The 17832-nt window shown below is 38.6% G+C and overlaps 1 protein-coding gene across 1 annotated transcript in view; it reads right to left on the bottom strand.

The window, feature by feature from the left end:
- Positions 1-17832, bottom strand: part of Memo1 (mediator of cell motility 1) — a 99934-nt gene that overhangs the window by 34562 nt on the left and 47540 nt on the right. Inside the window, exons 3-5 of the mRNA XM_048353181.1 lie at positions 16363-16431; positions 12133-12245; positions 6402-6513 (exon numbers count right to left, since the gene is read on the bottom strand). Coding sequence (XP_048209138.1) covers positions 6402-6513; positions 12133-12245; positions 16363-16431 — 294 coding nt within the window. The remainder of the gene's footprint in view (positions 1-6401; positions 6514-12132; positions 12246-16362; positions 16432-17832) is intronic.

Here is a 17832-nt window from a genome sequence, read left to right as displayed (position 1 = left end):
ATGTTCAAATTCTAATATAAAAATGTAAATTCCTATGTTAAATTCCAAGTGCTGCAAAACATTGGAACTTGCCTACAATCTCAGGACTCTTAGAGAGCAGAGGCAGAAGGATCATGAGCTTGAGGTTAGCTTGGGCGATGTAGAGTTCCAGGCCAGCTTGGGCTTCATAGCAAAACCCTATCTAAAATACATGCATGTGTGGTGCACTCGCAAGTGTGCACATACACACAAAAATTCCAGTGATATCACAATTTAACTGGTAGTGGATGATTTAAAATTAATCGAGGCTAGGCATCACAAGTTCATACTAGTATTCCTAGCTACTCAGGAGGCTGAGATTTGAGGATAACAATTCAAAGCCAACCTGGACAGCAAAGTCTGTGACACTCTTATCGCCAATTAATCACCACCAAAAAACAAACAAACAAACAAACCAGAAGTGGAACTGTGGCTCAAGTAGTAGAGTTCAAGCTCTGAACAAAAAAGCTCAGGGACACACCCAAGCCTTGAGTTCAAGTCCCAAGAATAGTAAAATTAAAAAACTAATAATAATAACACAACTGAATCTTTAAAGCTGATACTTTAAATCAAATATGCTGTTGACAGCTACTTTTTCATTTTTCCTTTGCTTAAGTAAATATTTCTTCACTGAACATCACTGGTAAATATTTGAATTTTCTTTCCTATGTAAGTTCTTCCATGTTCCCAAAGAGTTTAAATAGAGATCATTTCTCAATATCTAGGAAAAACTAAACTTGCTACGTCACCCTGTCTGGCCTTGAACTCTTGTTTTAGTTTTCCAAGTGTTATACATGTTCTTCTGTGCCTAGTTACTAGGAATTCATATATAGCCAATGAAATGGAATTTTAAAGTGACTTCACATGGAGCTTCTTGTTTTAATCCCAACACTTAGGAGGCTGAATGAAGCAGGATCATCAGTACTATTCCAACATAGGCTACATAGCACAATTCTGTCTCAACCCACCACTTTCCCAAAAATAAATAAAATGACATGAATATACATCATGATGAGAAGCAGTTTTCTAACATACTGTATCATAAAAAGAAGATACTTGGACCAGGCGTCAGTGGCTCACACTTGTAATCCTAGCTACTCAGGAGGCTGAGATCTGAAGATCTTGGTTCGAAGCCAGCCCAGGCTGAAAAGGCCCCAAGAAACATTTACCTCCAATTAGCCACTCCAAAAGTGAAGTAGCACTGTGGCTCAGTAGAGTGCTAGCCTTGAGCACAGAGGCTCAGGAACAGCACCCAGGCCCTGAGTTCAAGCCCACAACCAACAACAGCAGACAATTGATCCCATTTTTATACATTTCTTTTTTTTTTCTTTGCCAGTCCTGGGGCTTGAACTCAGGGCCTGAGCACTGTCCCTGGCTTCTTTTTGCTCAAGGCTGGCACTCTGCCTCTTGAGCCACAGAGCCACTTCTGGCCTTTTCTATATATGTGGTACTGGGGAATCAAACTCAGGGCTTGTATATGAGGCAAGCACTCTTGCCACTAGGCCATATTCCCAGCCCTTGATCCCATTTTTAGATGATTAAATTAAAAATCTAAAATGGTTACAAATCAATTCATTCAATACTTAATGACTGAAATGCTTTAGCCAAGGTGTTAGGCACAGGATATACAGTGTAGACTAGCTCCTCTAGTCAGAAAGAGTATTAAGTAACTACCATGGAAGGGAATCAGGCTTGCATATCACTCCAAGATCTATCAAAACCCATCACCTGAAAATATAACCACAAAAAGTTCCTCCCATGTCTAAATACTCAAGGCCACTTCATTCATTGAAGACAGAAACTGCTACTCATTCCCCTTCAATTTAGCCTTGTGAGTTACTATGAACAGTAGATTTGAAATATTAGCAATCCTAGAAGTTTCAACTTTGACACAATTGCCACCCTCCAAAGCCAGGAAGTCCCAAGTCTATGCTGTTGCAGGGGGGAAGCCATGTGGAGAGACAGACTTTGAAAAATGAATGACAACAGGAGACAAACAAAAACCAAAATGAGAACTGTGCTACAGATAGCATCCAGTATTACACAGTCAAAAGAAAACCACAGTATCTGGAACATTCAGACTAAGTTGACTTGCCTTAACTGAAGCCTGTCATTAACCTGGCACCAAATTTCAAGTCACAAAATCAAGATGAAATTTTAAAAAATAGCCAGGTACATTAGCCAGGTACCACCAGTGGCTCGTGCCTATAATCCTAGCTATCTAGGAGGCTGAGCATAGGCTAGCCTGTGGAGAAAAGCTTACACATCCCTTCTGAACCCATGTTGAACATGATGGTGTTCATCCCAAGCTACATGGGAGGCTGAGATCAAAGGATTGAGTTAGCAGTAGAGTGCTTGCCTAGCATGCATGAAGCCCTAGGTTTGGTTCCTCAGCACCACATAAACAGAAAAGCTGGAAGTGGCACTGTGGCTCAAAAGGTAAGAGTGCTAGCCTTGAGCAAAAAGAAGCAAGGACAGTACTCAAGGCCCTGAGTTCAAGTCCCAGGACTGACAAAAAAAAAAAAGAAGAAGAAGAAGAAAGGACTGAGGTTCCAAGCCAACCAGGCAGACAGTCTCTGAGATTATCTCCACAGAGAAAAAGATGAATGTCATGACCTGTGATTCCAGAAACCATGGGAAGCCTAATGTAAGCATGAAGGCAGAAAGCAAGACTATCCTAAAATTAACCAATGAGAAGTAGGGCTGGAGGTAGAGCTCAGCAGTATCATGTCAGTCTAGAAAGTGTGAAGCCCTGAGTTCAGACCCTAGTATTGTCCCTAAGGTACTACAATAAATATGGTAATACAAACAGTAAGGCATGTTATGATGACTTGCTATGCTGCAAAAGACAACTGAATCAAAAAATGATTTCTGGAAATCGAGTGCTGCTATAATAGAAACATCAAACATATAATCATAGCTTTGGGGACTCAGAGGAAAATGAAGGCTGAAGGACAAAAAGGAAGACTTGCAGATAGGCAGCACAGAAACTGTCAGAGGAGGCCAGCCAACAATGAGCAAGACTGTCACATGAAGTATCTTTAAAAACAAGTATTATGCCAGGTATAATAGCTCGTATCTGTAATCTAGCTTCTGGGAGGCTGGATCATCAAAGGACCACAAGTGGAGGCTAGCCCAGGCAAAAAATGTGAAAGAAAGATCACACACACACACACACACACACACACCTGCCAGGTTTAGTAAAAGCTGGATGTGGTAACATTTGCCTGTCATCTCAGCTACGTAAAAAGTGTAAATGGGGAGACCAAGGTTAAGACTAGCTTGGGCAAAAAGCAAGACCCTATTCAAAAGTTAGTAAACCAAAACAGGTTGGGGACATGGCTCAAATGGCACTTCCCTAGCAAGTCCCTGAATTCAACCCCCAATACTGCCCTCAACACCCCCATCCACATGCACATGTGGATCTAGTGAAGGTGATTTCTAAGCCGAATATTGAGAACATAAATAGCTTTTTTATGCCTGCAAATGAGAAGATACAAGGAGAAAAACATGAGCTAAAAGTGAACTCATTAGCTGCAAGCAGAATTAAAAGGAAACAGTTCTAATCTCCTCACTATCCTCTTCAGAGTAAAACACTTAGAGAAAACACTTCAAGGATGAAGATAAAAATCTATAGTACTATCAGGAAAACCTGGGCTTGAATTCATTAAATAAAGATGTTCATTCAGATCTCAGATTTTTAGGCAATGGTTACACTCCCTCTTGGGAGGCTAAGGGGCTACTAAAGAAACTTCTGGGGCTGGGGATATAGCCTAGTGGCAAGAGTGCCTGCCTCGGATACACGAGGCCCTAGGTTCGATTCCCCAGCACCACATATACAGAAAACGGCCAGAAGTGGCGCTGTGGCTCAAGTGGCAGAGTGCTAGCCTTGAGCGGGAAGAAGCCAGGGACAGTGCTCAGGCCCTGAATCCAAGGCCCAGGACTGGCCAAAAAAAAAAAAAAAAAGAAACTTCTGCACCACAACTTAGGGCCCTAAATAGAAAGAATTCAGCCTCAGAATTCTAAATGTGACTCCTTTTCTAAAAGACTATAGTTACAATCTGATATACAGACAACCCACAAGGTATTTAAAGGAATTCTATCAGTTTGAACTAAACAAAACACTGGTTCAAATGAAAAAAAAACCTACACTTTCAAACTGGCAAATTCACGAACCAAATTTAAGACTGCTACTTAGGTACCAAGTAAAACTTATCTCTTATGGAAAAGTAAAATGGTTCAGAATTAACAGTCACTCAAAGGATTCAGGCCAAAGATCAGAAAATCAGTGAACTGTGAAATCACTACCAGTGATAGAACTAAGCTACAGTCAAGCAATATCTTCTGTTCTGTTTAAAGTTTAGGATAGCTTTGCTCTCTGCTTCCTATTCCTCCACTAGGAATGGAAGTGAGTATGTGGTCATCAATCCGTGTCTCAAATTTGGAAGTGGTGGTTTGGGGAGGAGGAGCAGCAACTTGTCTTCTTTGTTCATATGTCTCCAATCAAGAAGAACCACATCCAAAGTCCAAACTTGATACAGAACAAGGTTCAAGGATTTTGATGAAATTTCTGGAAATCCTGGGAGTAAGGGCTATATATTACATGGTAGAGAGATGTATACTGTCCACAGGGAGTAGAACCGTGCCAAGTCGTTCTCAAATATTCCCATTCCTACACCTTCCACCACAACTCCTGAAGGTGGAGTACTCAACTGCAAGAATTTGGTGGAAATGATAATAGTGTAGTTATAAGCCTAATTCTTCACAGGCCTGGAAACTTCTGTTTTGCTCTTCTACAACCCTAGAATCCCCACATAAAGATATATATGCCACCATTCTGGAGTGGCCGAGAAAAAAGAAAACCCTTAATTGATAAACAGACTATGCCACTGGAGAACAAATGAGAGCAACTAGAGCCAGTGTCAAGGCCCAATGTATCTGTGGGAGATCATCTTGAACTCTCTACCCTACCTGAGCCACCTTAGACAATACCTTGAAAACCAGACCATGCTGGCTGAAATAAATAATATTACTTTGAATACTATGATCCAAAACCACCTTAATAATCCTTTAAACCTAACAAGAAAAGATTGTACAGAAATAACTGAAGAGCCATATGTATTTAGGGTTAAATGGTCTCAGCCACAAAAAAAAATTTAAGAGGAGAAAATAATTCATCTTAATAATATGAAAAAGTCTTGATCTTTCACTGATCACAAATACATTAACCAACAGAAAATAAGAAACATCCACATTTTTAAAGGTAATGTGATTTTTAGACTTATTATAGTTAAATAAAAGCATGTTCTAAGAACATTCAATGCACCATATACTTTACTAAGAGAACAGTACCAGATCCAGAAAGGAATACTTTCACCATATTTAGAACTAATCTAACTGTATATGAGACAATAAGTACATACTAAAGAAAAAAGAGAAATGTGACCTACAATGGAAAAGATTTCTTAATTCAAATGCTTCCCTATGAGAAAGAAAGAAAACTCTCTTGAGATGTTTTTCTTTTCACTTTGACAAGACAAAGCAATGATTACATATTGAATAAAATGTCAGGCACTGAGCATACATTACATAATAAAAAACAAAACAGAGATTGTTCCTGTGTTCACATTGCTTCCATTCCAGTAAGCATCTATCCCAGGTTGACATTTAGCTGGGATGTAATGATCCACTGAGTATATTATAAAGGAAATTCACATTCCACTTGCAAATCTAAAATAAATGACCTACAAGGTTACTTCTAAATTTCAATTATTATTAATTATAGCACTAAACCTCAAAATACTGTAATTATTTTAAAATATAGAAATATCTAGGTACAGAACTGAATATAATGCCACAGACAAACCAAGATAAACACAATCAAAAGACACACGTGGGCCTGGTGTCAGTGGCTCATGCTTGTAATCCTAGCTACTCAGGAGGCTGAGATCTGAGGATCACGGTTCAAAGCCATCCGGGGCAGGAAAGTCCATGAGATATTTCCAATTAACCACCAGAAAACCAGAAGTAGAGCTATGGTTCAAGTGGGAGAGCGCTGGCTTTGAGCTGAAAAGCTCAAGGACAGAGCCTGGGCCCAGACTTCAAGACCCATGACTGATAAAAAAAAAAAAAAAAAAAAAAAAAGACATACATGGGGGCGGTTATGTTTTCACCTATAAAACAACTACATCAATTTCTATGCCCAATTTTCATAAGCAATTGACTTTTAAACAACTTCAATCCTCATTAAGAAATTTCAATCTCCAATTTTTATCCCAACTAATAAAATAAATCTCCTATTCAATAACCTTCTTGTGCTAGTTAAAATAATTACAAAGAAATTAATATCTATGATTTCTCAAGGATTTCTTATGTTAATATACCTTTCCATGGCTTTAGCTGTGTAAGGCAAATGCATTTCAATACTGTGTTCATCTTCATCAGTCTGTAGGGACATGCGTTCAAACATCCCTGTCTTCCATAGCTCTCCGTAAACTAAAGAGAGTACAAAACACAGTAAGACAAACGTATTAGTGTGCATTTTTACCTTGGAACACCACTCCCCATAACACAAAAGTAAAAGACAACAGCATCAAATAGTGCTCTACTTCACTTTTAGTAAGACAACAACAAATGTATACATACAAACTAGTACATGGAAAAACTCATTTGCATAAGTAGCAAAGTTATATTAAAACAATTTAGACTTTTTTATCAGTTTCTTTATTTCTAACATTACCTTTGGCTTTAATCAGTACTTACTAGAAAAAGGCTAATTCCTACTAAAATTTGAAAACAACAATGATCTGTTTATGCATACAGTTAACAATACAATTTTTAATTCTACTTTTTCGAATAAAATATATGGTATTATTATTATTTCATACCTTAGTCTGTTACCAAAACTATAAAATTACCGCTTAAAAACTACTTTCCTCAAAATTCAAAATTAAGCTCCTGATATAATCAGAATATAAATTCATCACACAGTACCATGCCCATTTAAAATTCTCTAGTAATTTCATTCGGAACCTTCTGATAAACTATACTCAAAACTGGAATTAAATTTAGTAAGCAAAAAATGTAATGAGAATATTTTAAAGTATATCCTTAAATGAGTTAATCAATTTCAAATAATGAAATAAATGGTGCCAGGTACAAGCCAGATACAGCGTACACATCTGTAACAAGCCACATGGAAGACACAGGTGCAAGCCAGGTGCAGCACGACACACCGGTAGCCAGCTACACAAGGAATACATAGGTCTGAGGTCAGCCCCAGGAGAAAAACACAAGGCCCTTTTTGGAAAACTAAAGCAAAAAGGGGTGAGGACATGGAAGTGAGAGAGGATGTATCTTGAAATCAAGAACAAGATCCTGAATTGAAAATTTCAATGCTGCTCTCCCCCCATCCCCACCAAAAAGAGCTGGAGGTATAGCTTAAGTAGCAGAGGGTCTGCTTAGCAAATTCAAGGCAATGAATTCAAACCGCAAAACAGCAGCAAAATTGAACTGGAACTGGTGGCTCATGCCTGAAATCCTAACTACTAAAGAGGCTAAAATGAGGAACATCATGATTTGGGGATAAGCCAGATTAGAAAAAAAAAATTTAAGAGACTCCTTCTCAATCAATAGCTAAGCATTCTGGAATATGCCTGTCACCCCAGCAACAGGGGATGCTGAGATCAAAAAGGTCACAGTTCAAGGCCAGCTCCAGCAGAAAAGTCTACAAGAATCTCAACAGAAGAAGTAGAGCATGGTGACTTGTCATCCCAGCTAGGGTGGAAGCAAATATGAGGAGGATTGTTACTGGTGACTCATGCCTGTAATCCTAGCTACTCAGGAGGCTGAGATCTGAGAATCAAGATTCAAAGCCAGCCTGGGAAGGAAAATTTGTGAGACTTATCTCCAATAAACCACCAGAAAACCAGAAGTGGAGCTGTGGCTCAAGTGGTAGAGTGCTAGCCTTGAGATGAAGAGCTCAGGGACAGGAGCTCAGGGCCCAGACCCAGAGTTCAAGCCCCATTACCGAAAAAAATAACAACAACAATAATAATAAGCACAAAAAGGGCAGAAAGAACTGTTGCAAGGAAGGAAAGGAGAGAGAAGGAACACTTCTACAAAATCATACTGGCTTAAAATTACCCATTTCTTTGCTATCAGCATATTCAAACTAGTTTTCTAAATGCCCCTTACAAAGTAAAATATGTCTTGGACATCAACCCAGAATATCACAAGCCAGGATACTTGCACATCATGTTCATTGCTGCACTACTCACAATAGGCATGTTATGGAAACAGCCCAGATACCCTACAACAGATGAGTGGATCCAAAATAATGTGGTACCTATATATAATGAAATTTTACACAGCAATCTAAAATATATAGTCATTTGCAGGGAAACAAATGGACCTAGAACAAATCATGTTAAGTGAGGTAAGACAAGCTCAGAGAGACAAACATGTTTTCTCTCATATGCACTAGTTAGATCTAAAATACATTAGGAAATGATAAACTACACAAGACTCTAGGCATTCACACACAGTGAGAACAAAAAAATATTCTCTTAGGACAGAAACACAAAAGCACAATGCCTATGTGCTTCTGATCATATAATATCAAAAGGAACTCCAGGAAATACAAGAGGGCTTTTTTCTTCTTTTTCCTTTCTTTTTGTCTTGTTTGTTCGTCTGTCTTTGGTGGGGTATGGGGGAAACACAAAAATGGAGGGACAGAGGGTGAACAAATGCAGCAGTGGCACCTACTAGACATGACTTGTGGGTTGGGACAGGAGAGAAAAACTGGGAGAAAATGTGGGAAGGGATCACACTGTCCAAAAGGAAATGAACTCTGGGGGCTGGGAATATGGCCTAGTGGTAGAGTGCTTGTCTAGCATGCATGAAGCACTGGATTCGATTCCTCAGTACCACATTAGCAGAAAAGCCAGAAGTGGCACTGGGGCCTCAAGTGGTGGAGTGCTAGCCTTGAGCAAAAAGAAGCCAAGGACAATGCTCAGGCCCTGAGTTCAAGCCCAGGACTTGGGGAAGAAAGAGGGAGGGGAGAAGGAGAGGGAGAGGGACAGGGACAGGGACAGGGACAGGGACAGAGGGAGAGGGAGAGGGACAGGGAGAGGGAGAGGAAGAGGGAGAGGCAGAGGCAGAGGCAGAGGCAGAGGCAGAGGCAGAGGCAGAGGGAGAGGGAGAAGGATAGGGAGAGGGAGAGAGAGAGGGAGAGGGAGACAGAGGGAGAGGGAGAAAGGGAGAGGGGGAGAGAGGAAGAGAGAGAGGGAGAGGGAGAGGGGAGAGAGGGGGGAGTGGGGGAGAGAGAGAGAGAGAAATGAGCTGTTTACCTGATTTATATAACTATAACTCCTCTATACATCATCTTTATAATAACAATTTTAAAAAACTAAAGTGTAACCAGGCACTGGTGGCACACCGCAATAATACTACCTACACAGGAGACTGAGATCTGAGATCATGATTCAAAGCCAACCCAGAGAGGAATGTCCATGAGACTCTTATATCTAATTAACCAGAAAAGGCCTGAAGTGGAGCTGTGGCTCAAATGGTAGAGTGCTAACCTTGAGTATAAAAGCTCAAGGACAGTGCCCTTGGACTGGCAAAAAAATAAAAATAAAGGGGGCTGGGAATATGGCCTTATGGTAGAGAGCTTGCCTCATATACATAAAGCCCTGGGTTCGATTACTCAGCACCACACATATAGAAAAAGCCAGAAGTGGCACTGCGGCTCAAGTGGCAGAGAGCTAGCCTTGAGCAAAAAGAAGCCAGGGACAGTGCTCCCGCCCTGAGTTCAAGCCCAAGATTCGCAAATATATAAATAAATATTAAAAAGTTAAAGTATGTCCCCTAAAATCATCTCAAGCAGTAAAGCTAATATTATTCTAGCAAAGCTAATAATACTCCAGTTTCAAAAAAAAAGTTTCATTAATAATAAGATGACACTAGTGGTAAAGTGCTTGCCTCGTATACATGCAACCCTGGGTTCAGTTCCTCAGCACCACATATATAAAAAAGCCAGAAGTGGCGCTGTGGCTCAAGTGGCAGAGTGCTAGCCTTGAGTAAAAAGAACCAGGGACAGTGCTCAACCCCTGAGTTCAAGCCCCAGGACTGGCAAAAAATAATAAGAATAATAAGATGAGAATAGTAATATAACAAGTTGCTAGTATACAGTAATATTCAAATCCTCAGATTAAGAAAATTAAAGCATCTCCATACAACACCTCATTAACAATAAAACTCTATTTAAAAAAAGAAAATTAAAGCAAAAAAGAAAAAGAACCTCTTCTTTTGAAATGGAACCTTTTATGCAAAAAAAAACTATTGCAAAGTTTTTTGAAGCAATACATCCCTGTCATATATAAAATATAATGGAATAAACTGAAGGATTGTTTCAGAGGAAAAGATACAACTAAGTTCAGGATAAGGGAAACTCCAGGTAAATGATAGATAGTGAGTATACCTATTTGCAAGGCAATTCTATATACTGTTTTAGATTGTTTTCATTTTCTTCCTCACATCTAAAAATGCCTTTATAGGGGACTGGGAATATGGCCTAGTGGTAAAGTGCTCGCCTCGTATACATAAAGCCCTGGGTTCGATTCCTCAGCACCACATATGTAGAAAAAAGCCAGAAGTGGCATTGTGGCTCAAGTGCTAGCCTTGAGGAAAAAGAAGCTAGGGACAGTGCTCAGGCCCCTGAGTTCAAGCCCCAGAACTGGCAAAAATAAAAAATTAAATAAATAAATAAATAAATAAATAAATAAATAAATAAATAATGCCTTTATAAGGGCTGGGAATATGGCCTAGTGGCAAGAGTGCTTGCCTCCTACACATGAAGCTCTTGGTTCGATTCCCTGGCACCACATATATGGAAAACGGCCAGAAGGGGCGCTGTGACTCAGGTGGCAGTGTGCTGCTAGCCTTGAGCGGGAAGAAGCCAGGGATGGTGCTCAGGCCCTGAGTCCAAGGCCCAGGACTGGCCAAAAAAAAAAAAAAAAACCTTTATAAAATCAAAACATTTTGCTATATACTTTTAGAAACAACTAACAAAAACTGTGATCTCTAGAAAGTAAAATATATTTAAGATTCCTATAACAACATTCAGAATTTTACAACTACAGGCTCCTAACAATTACCTGAGAAGAAATAAAGGCACTTGTGACCATTACATACTTAAAGTGAGAAATCCAGTCCACATGGAAGTATACTAACTAGCTCAGAATCTTTCATCAAGTTAATATGGACATTAACTTCTGATCTCAACAAACAACTACCACATAATGATTCTTTGAATATAAACAATTATAGTCTGGAGACTAGAGACAGTATATCTCACAGATTTTTTTTTTTTTTTTGAGTACTGGTGCTTGAACTCAGGGGCTCCATGCACTCTACCACTTGAATAATGACCTCTGTCTTCTTTTGCCTCAGCTATTTTTACAATAAGGTGCCACCTCCCCCCAACCCTGGGGAGTCCTGTGGCCTGTCACAATCCTCTTACCTATTCTTCCTATGTAGCTAGTTTATAAAAGTTTATTTACTGAGGGGCTGGGAATATGGCCTAGTGGCAAGAGTGCTTGCCTCCTATACACGAAGCCCTGGGTTCAATTCCCCAGCACCACATATACAGAAAACGGCCAGAGGTGGTGCTGTGGCCCAAGTGGCAGAGTGCTAGCCTTGAGCAAAAAGAAGCCAGGGACAGTGCTCAGGCCTTGAGTCCAAGGCCCAGGACTGGCAAAAAAAAAAAGTTTATTTACTGAAATGGAGTTCCAAAAGCTTTTTGCCTAGGCTGGTCTTGAACTGTGATCTGTGATCCAACCTAGCTCTACCTCCTTAGTAGCTGACATTATAGGTATAAGCCACTGTGTCCCACCTTGACTGACATTAAAAGCTAGCAAGGACACACTAGTTCTCATTTAGGGTATGGAAGATTTTCTTTTATTGTTTTTGTTTTAGGCAAATTAGTTACAACAACATTTGTGTTTTTTAAAGTGAGACATAATTAATTTTTTTAAGTTTTTAAATTTCAATCCCAATTTAAAAAGAAAAAACTTTAGCTATTTCAAAACTCTAACACTTCCTCATACTTACTCTTTTGGTCAATACGAAGGTCATAGAGAGGTGTCCTATATATGTCCACACTGGAAAGTGCACATCGAGAGAGGGGCACGTGATGAGAAGGCCCAAGGATGAAAACTCTCCGTCTAGGAGACACACAACAGAACACAAAACCATTGCACTTCCACACACCTTCCCAAACAAGGAAAAGATAAGAACAGTGAAAAATTACTTGTTTTCCTTTCCTGACCATTTTTTATAACCTTCTTTCAACATTAGAGCTGGGTTCATAAATACAGTCCTGTCCTGACTATAATGGAATTTTGAAGTAAGGTCTTCAAAGATCTTAAAACGGGACCAGTAGGTGGGGTGATAATCAATGTGACTGGTGTACATATTTATGTAAGAGGGTATAAGAGGCAGCACTCCTCGTTAAGAGAGAAGCCTCAAGGAAATCAGCTTTATTAGTACCTTGATCTTGGACTTCCAATTTTCCACAACTGTGAGAAAATTTTCTTCTTTCTGTGGTTTAAGCCACAGTCCAGAGAATTCTGTTACAGCAGCCTAAGCAAACTAATACAATGACTAATGACCCTCCTTGCCAATTTAAGTTCAATTTCTTATGCTTCTGCCAGCCTCCACCCCCTTACTCCACTAGAGGGATAGCTATACCATGTGAGCCATGTCCACAGCCACTTTGCATTGCCTATTTTTAAGGCAGGATCTCCCCGCATGCCTGAACCCACCTAGAGTTCCCATATCATAGACAATGACAGGTGCACCACTGCACTCAGTCGTCCTGCTTTCCCTATTGCTGGGCTAACAGGCTCATACTATCACATCCAGCCATTGGTTGAGATGGAGTGGTGGAAATTTTTATGCCTGGGCTAGCCTCAAATCAGAATTCTCTGATCCAAGGGGATCAAATTGTACAATAAAGCAACCTGCTTTTCATAAATCATCCCTGCATTCATAACAATAAGAACAGGTTTTCGGTCTTATATTTGATTGAAATTGAAATATTTCAGCTATTAAAATCTCAAAATCCTAATCTAAAATTCTTCAGAATTTCAATAAAAATAAATTATATAAATTTCTACAGTCATACAAAAACCATTACAAATAAGCATTGCAGTAATGTGATTTCCACATTTCTTCCATGGCAGAGAACTCTTATGTAATAAGCTTTCTTTATTCCCCTTCCAGTAGAAGGCGTCCTCAAAAACAACAAAGCCGAATTGTTATTTGCACTGAAGTCTAGCTAAAGAAAAGAACTGACCTAAACTATAGCTTAAATCTTTGCAGTCCCTTTCTCTTCAGGTGGAAAGTATCTCAAACTTCCAAATCAGCTTTATAGTGTAAAGTCCAAACAGTCCATTTCCTCTAAGAGTCACAGGGGCCAATATTCCTCTATCACAAACAAACAGCAAAACCAATTCAGACTCACAGAAATACATTATGACAAAGAAGGGAATACATGACAGGCTTTGCACCTAGAAAACTACACAAAGACTAAGATGGTGGTTTTTCACATCAAAATTTTGTAGACCAAGGGATGTATGCTTTAGCAATGTGTCCGGTACAGATCAGTGCTGTGTTGGGCATGATGTCCTACGCCCACATTCCAGCTGAGGAGGCCAAGAGAGAAGCAGATTCTTCTTTTTTCAAGAGGTCTCATGTTGGAAATTCACCTCATCCTCAGACCATTTCTAGTCAAAACGTGTCTGTTTCTACCCTTCACTCCAAGTGTTTGAAGCACTATAATTAAACTTTGCTTCCTGACACTCTTCTCTCATGGGCTAGGTAACCATTTAAGAAAGTTACACATTCAAAAAAAAAAAAAAGAAAGTTATACATTCTTAAATGAACAAAACAAAGAAATACCATTTTCTTATCCTATCTTGACAATATATATTACAAAAAAACATTTACTGCAGGCTAAGGTGAAACATAAAGAATGGTAATAATGTCTCAGTCACTTGATTAATGCCAGATATGTGCCTGCAGTCCCAGCTACTCAGGAGGCAGAGGCAGGAGAATCACCTGAGCCAAGGAGTTCAAAGTCAATCTGGGTAACACAAGGAGGTAGACCTTCATTGCTTTAAAAAAAAAAAAAAAAAAAAAAAAGACTCAAGTATAAAAGGGGGCATTTTCTGATTGAGGAATAAATTGCTACAAAAAGACAGAGGAATATAACATTTAAATCCAGAAAATTCTAAGACATATGGTTAAAATATTAAATGATATATTTGAAATGTCAGTCTAAACTCCAAGGCATATATAACTTTTAAGTAACTATTGCCAAAAAAATGACCATGGCTGATAAAATAAGCACTGGAGTTAGAGGCTAGAAGCCAAGGTCCTCCTCCAATGCTTGCCTTTTTGTCAACCCTAAACCTATCCCAGGGAAAAAGGCCTTTTACCAATGTGAATTCACCAATTGTTTGCCTCATAGATACTTTCCAGTTTGGTAGAAATTCACCCATAGCTAACATAACAAAGTTTCTCATTTGATTTAGAAAAATAAGAGAAAAAAATTAGGTTTAATATAAAGTGCTTTAAAATGCTATACTCAAAAGCAATGGAAAAAGGCTACATAATGTTAAAAGGGGTTAATATTAAGCATATTAGGCCAGAAATCATTTCAAAATAGGTCTTGGTTAGCCAAATTTTTTGTTTATCAATTGAAGAGGAGAGCTTTTTTCAGATTTGTCTTCCTGGGCTAGTTTTAGACCATGAGCCTCAGATGTCAGCTTCCTGACATGAGCCATCAGTGCCTGGCATTGGTTCATATTCTTTAGCCATCTAACAACTTAGCTTCTAAGGTTCTTATTATTTTTTTTTATAATACTAACCTTTCATAGTCTACTGTTATGTAATTTTTTTTAATTTATCCAATCCTGTTCATTAGTTACATCATGAGCTATGGGTATTCTATGTACTTTAATCTTTTTTAATTATCACTTTTTTATGTCTAATCATGTCTCATAAGCAAGAATATAGAGTTCCAAATTAGCTAGGACTATAAATTATTTTCTAGTTAACAAAATATATTCATCTACCTAGTATATACCTTGATGTCTTAAACTCCAAACATTTTTCAAGTTGTCAGTTAAAATTCCATCATGAATTTTGGGATAATTTTTATCTTTTCATTCTAAGACATTTTTAAAGCATATGACTACTCCACTACTTTAAAGTACTATGAAGTGACATATTATTTAAATTGCAGTACTAGGTTTGAACCAGATTCCCACTTGCAAAGCAAATGCTCTACTATATAACTCATGTCCCAGTTCCTACTTTTTCTTTTCTTTTTTTTGCCAGTCCTGGAGCTTGAACTCAGGGTCTTAGCACTCCCTGAGCTTCTTTTGCTCAAGGCTATAGCACTCTACCACTTGAGCCATAGAGCCACTTCCAGCATTTTTTTGTTTATGTAGTACTAAGGAATCGAACCCAGGGCTTCATACCTACTAGGTAAGCACTCTACCACTAGGCCACATTTCCAGCCCCTAATTTTTATTTTTATTTTTTGACAGAGGATCTTGCTAGGTAGCCTAGGCTGGCTTCAAACTCCTCCTGCCTCAGTTTCCCAAATGTGGGAATTATAGACAAGTATCACTATACTCAGCCTTTGCTTACATTCTTAAAAGATGATCCCAAATGACAAGTAGAAAATAGATTAGTGCAAAAAGTAAGAAGGGAAACTAGTGATATTGAATTCTCTCTGGAACCAACTCTACTTTTTCTGCTATACGTCTCATAGTTCCCAAAAAGATGTTCTTTCTCTATTCTCTCATAGGACTGCAAAGACACTGCAATCCACAGGAAAGGACTTTTTTTTAAAGAATACAGCTTTTCAAAAAGAAAAGCTTACATCAGCAAGAAATTATTCTTTTAGTAACCATCATTTTAAAAGTATAATAATTAACTACAAAATGATTAAAGGACTGTGTATCCCTCTTAAAAAATGCTCATCTCTGAGTTTTCAAAGAAATTTTTTTTAAAAATTAACTTTTTAATAGTTTCAGAATGAAACCAAAGAGAATGTAAAGACTAAATGTTCACACTAAGAAAAAAAAAAAAACCTAAGGTATGTCTTAACCCATAAGGTATTATAAAATTCATAAAGTCAAATTTCTAACTCAAACGAATGAATTACAAAAATTAAGATGAATGAAAAATAAGTTACTTCCATGACAAAGTAGTTATCACCATGTAATTCCAAAACTCGTCCCAGTTTGAGCTAGATACATTACTTACGTAATAGATGGGTCCACTTGTTTGTAAGCATGGGCAGCACAAGACCCACAGTACGTGTATCCTGCATGGCTACAAAACAAAATAATTTTTTAATCAAATTCAAAATCATGATATTCTGAAAATGCACTTTAGAAAGAAATACAATTATCTACAGTAAGCATAACAGATTGAATGTACAAACAAAAAGCAATGATATAAAGTCTAAAGAAACTGTATTTGTTCTTTATGATACTCCAATTTTAAAAATAGTTTCTAATCTTTGGACTTTAGACAATAAATTTGAAGATATTGAAGACTTACACTAAGTTGCTCATTTAGCAATAATAATGTGTTTCTAATCCTCTTCTACAGTTATATTAAAAATGATTACAAAGCAATATCTGTTGTTACCAGTGAAAGAATGACTGGACTTCTCTGTGCAGTATATAGCCTGCAATTTCTGTCCACACAATCTTCCTTTTCATGCTATTCTTTCAGCACTGGCAGTTCTCTTACTGTCTACAGATTACCATTCTCCTTAACTGCACTTTTCTTTCTTGACTTCTTTAAATTAGAATTGTTAAGAGTCACTTCCCTAATACTTGCTCATTCGAATGTATCCAGTGGTAAAGCAATCAATATTTTAACGGGCTCTACAAGGAGAAAACCTATGCATACATATATATGTAAGTTTATGCTAAAATTTCACTGAAATAGACATGATGTACAAATAATGACAAAAATGTGTATTATTGTGCCAGATGCCAGTGGCTCACGTCTATAATTCTAGCTACATAGGAAGCTGAGATTTAAGGGTTTTGATTCAAAGCTATCCCAGGCAGACAAAAACAGGAGACTCTTATCTCCAGCAGAAAGCCAGTAGCTCAAGAGATAGAGTACCAACTATGAATGAAAAAAGTACAGCAGAAGTGCAAAGCTCAGAGTTCAAACCTCAGTATATGTATATACATACACACACACACACACACACACACACACTCACACCAAAACGTAAAGGACTGGTAGCATAACTCAAGTGGCAAAATATAGGCAGTTATAAAACCTTAGATTCAAACCCCAGTATGTATGTATGCATGGATGAACACATGTATAAACAGACTTAGTCTAAAAGATAACGTTCTGAAAAGGATTCACAAAACTGGGCTGGGGATATGGCCTAGTGGCAAGAGTGCTTGCCTAGTATACATGAGGCCCTGGGATCAATTCCCCAGCACCACATATACAGAAAATGGCCAGAAGTGGCGCTGTGGCTCAAGTGGTAGAGTGCTAGCCTTGATCAAAAAGAAGCCAGGGGGGCTGGGGATATAGCCTAGTGGCAAGAGTGCCTGCCTCGGATACACGAGGCCCTAGGTTCGATTCCCCAGCACCACATATACAGAAAACGGCCAGAAGCGGCGCTGTGGCTCAAGTGGCAGAGTGCTAGCCTTGAGCGGAAAGAAGCCAGGGACAGTACTCAGGCCCTGAGTCCAA

The sequence above is a fragment of the Perognathus longimembris genome, chromosome 8 (assembly GCF_023159225.1).
Source record: "Perognathus longimembris pacificus isolate PPM17 chromosome 8, ASM2315922v1, whole genome shotgun sequence".
In the NCBI taxonomy this organism is placed as follows: Eukaryota; Metazoa; Chordata; class Mammalia; order Rodentia; family Heteromyidae; genus Perognathus; species Perognathus longimembris.
Note: the sequence above shows the minus strand (reverse complement) of the source record. Positions and strands in the feature narration are given on the sequence as shown.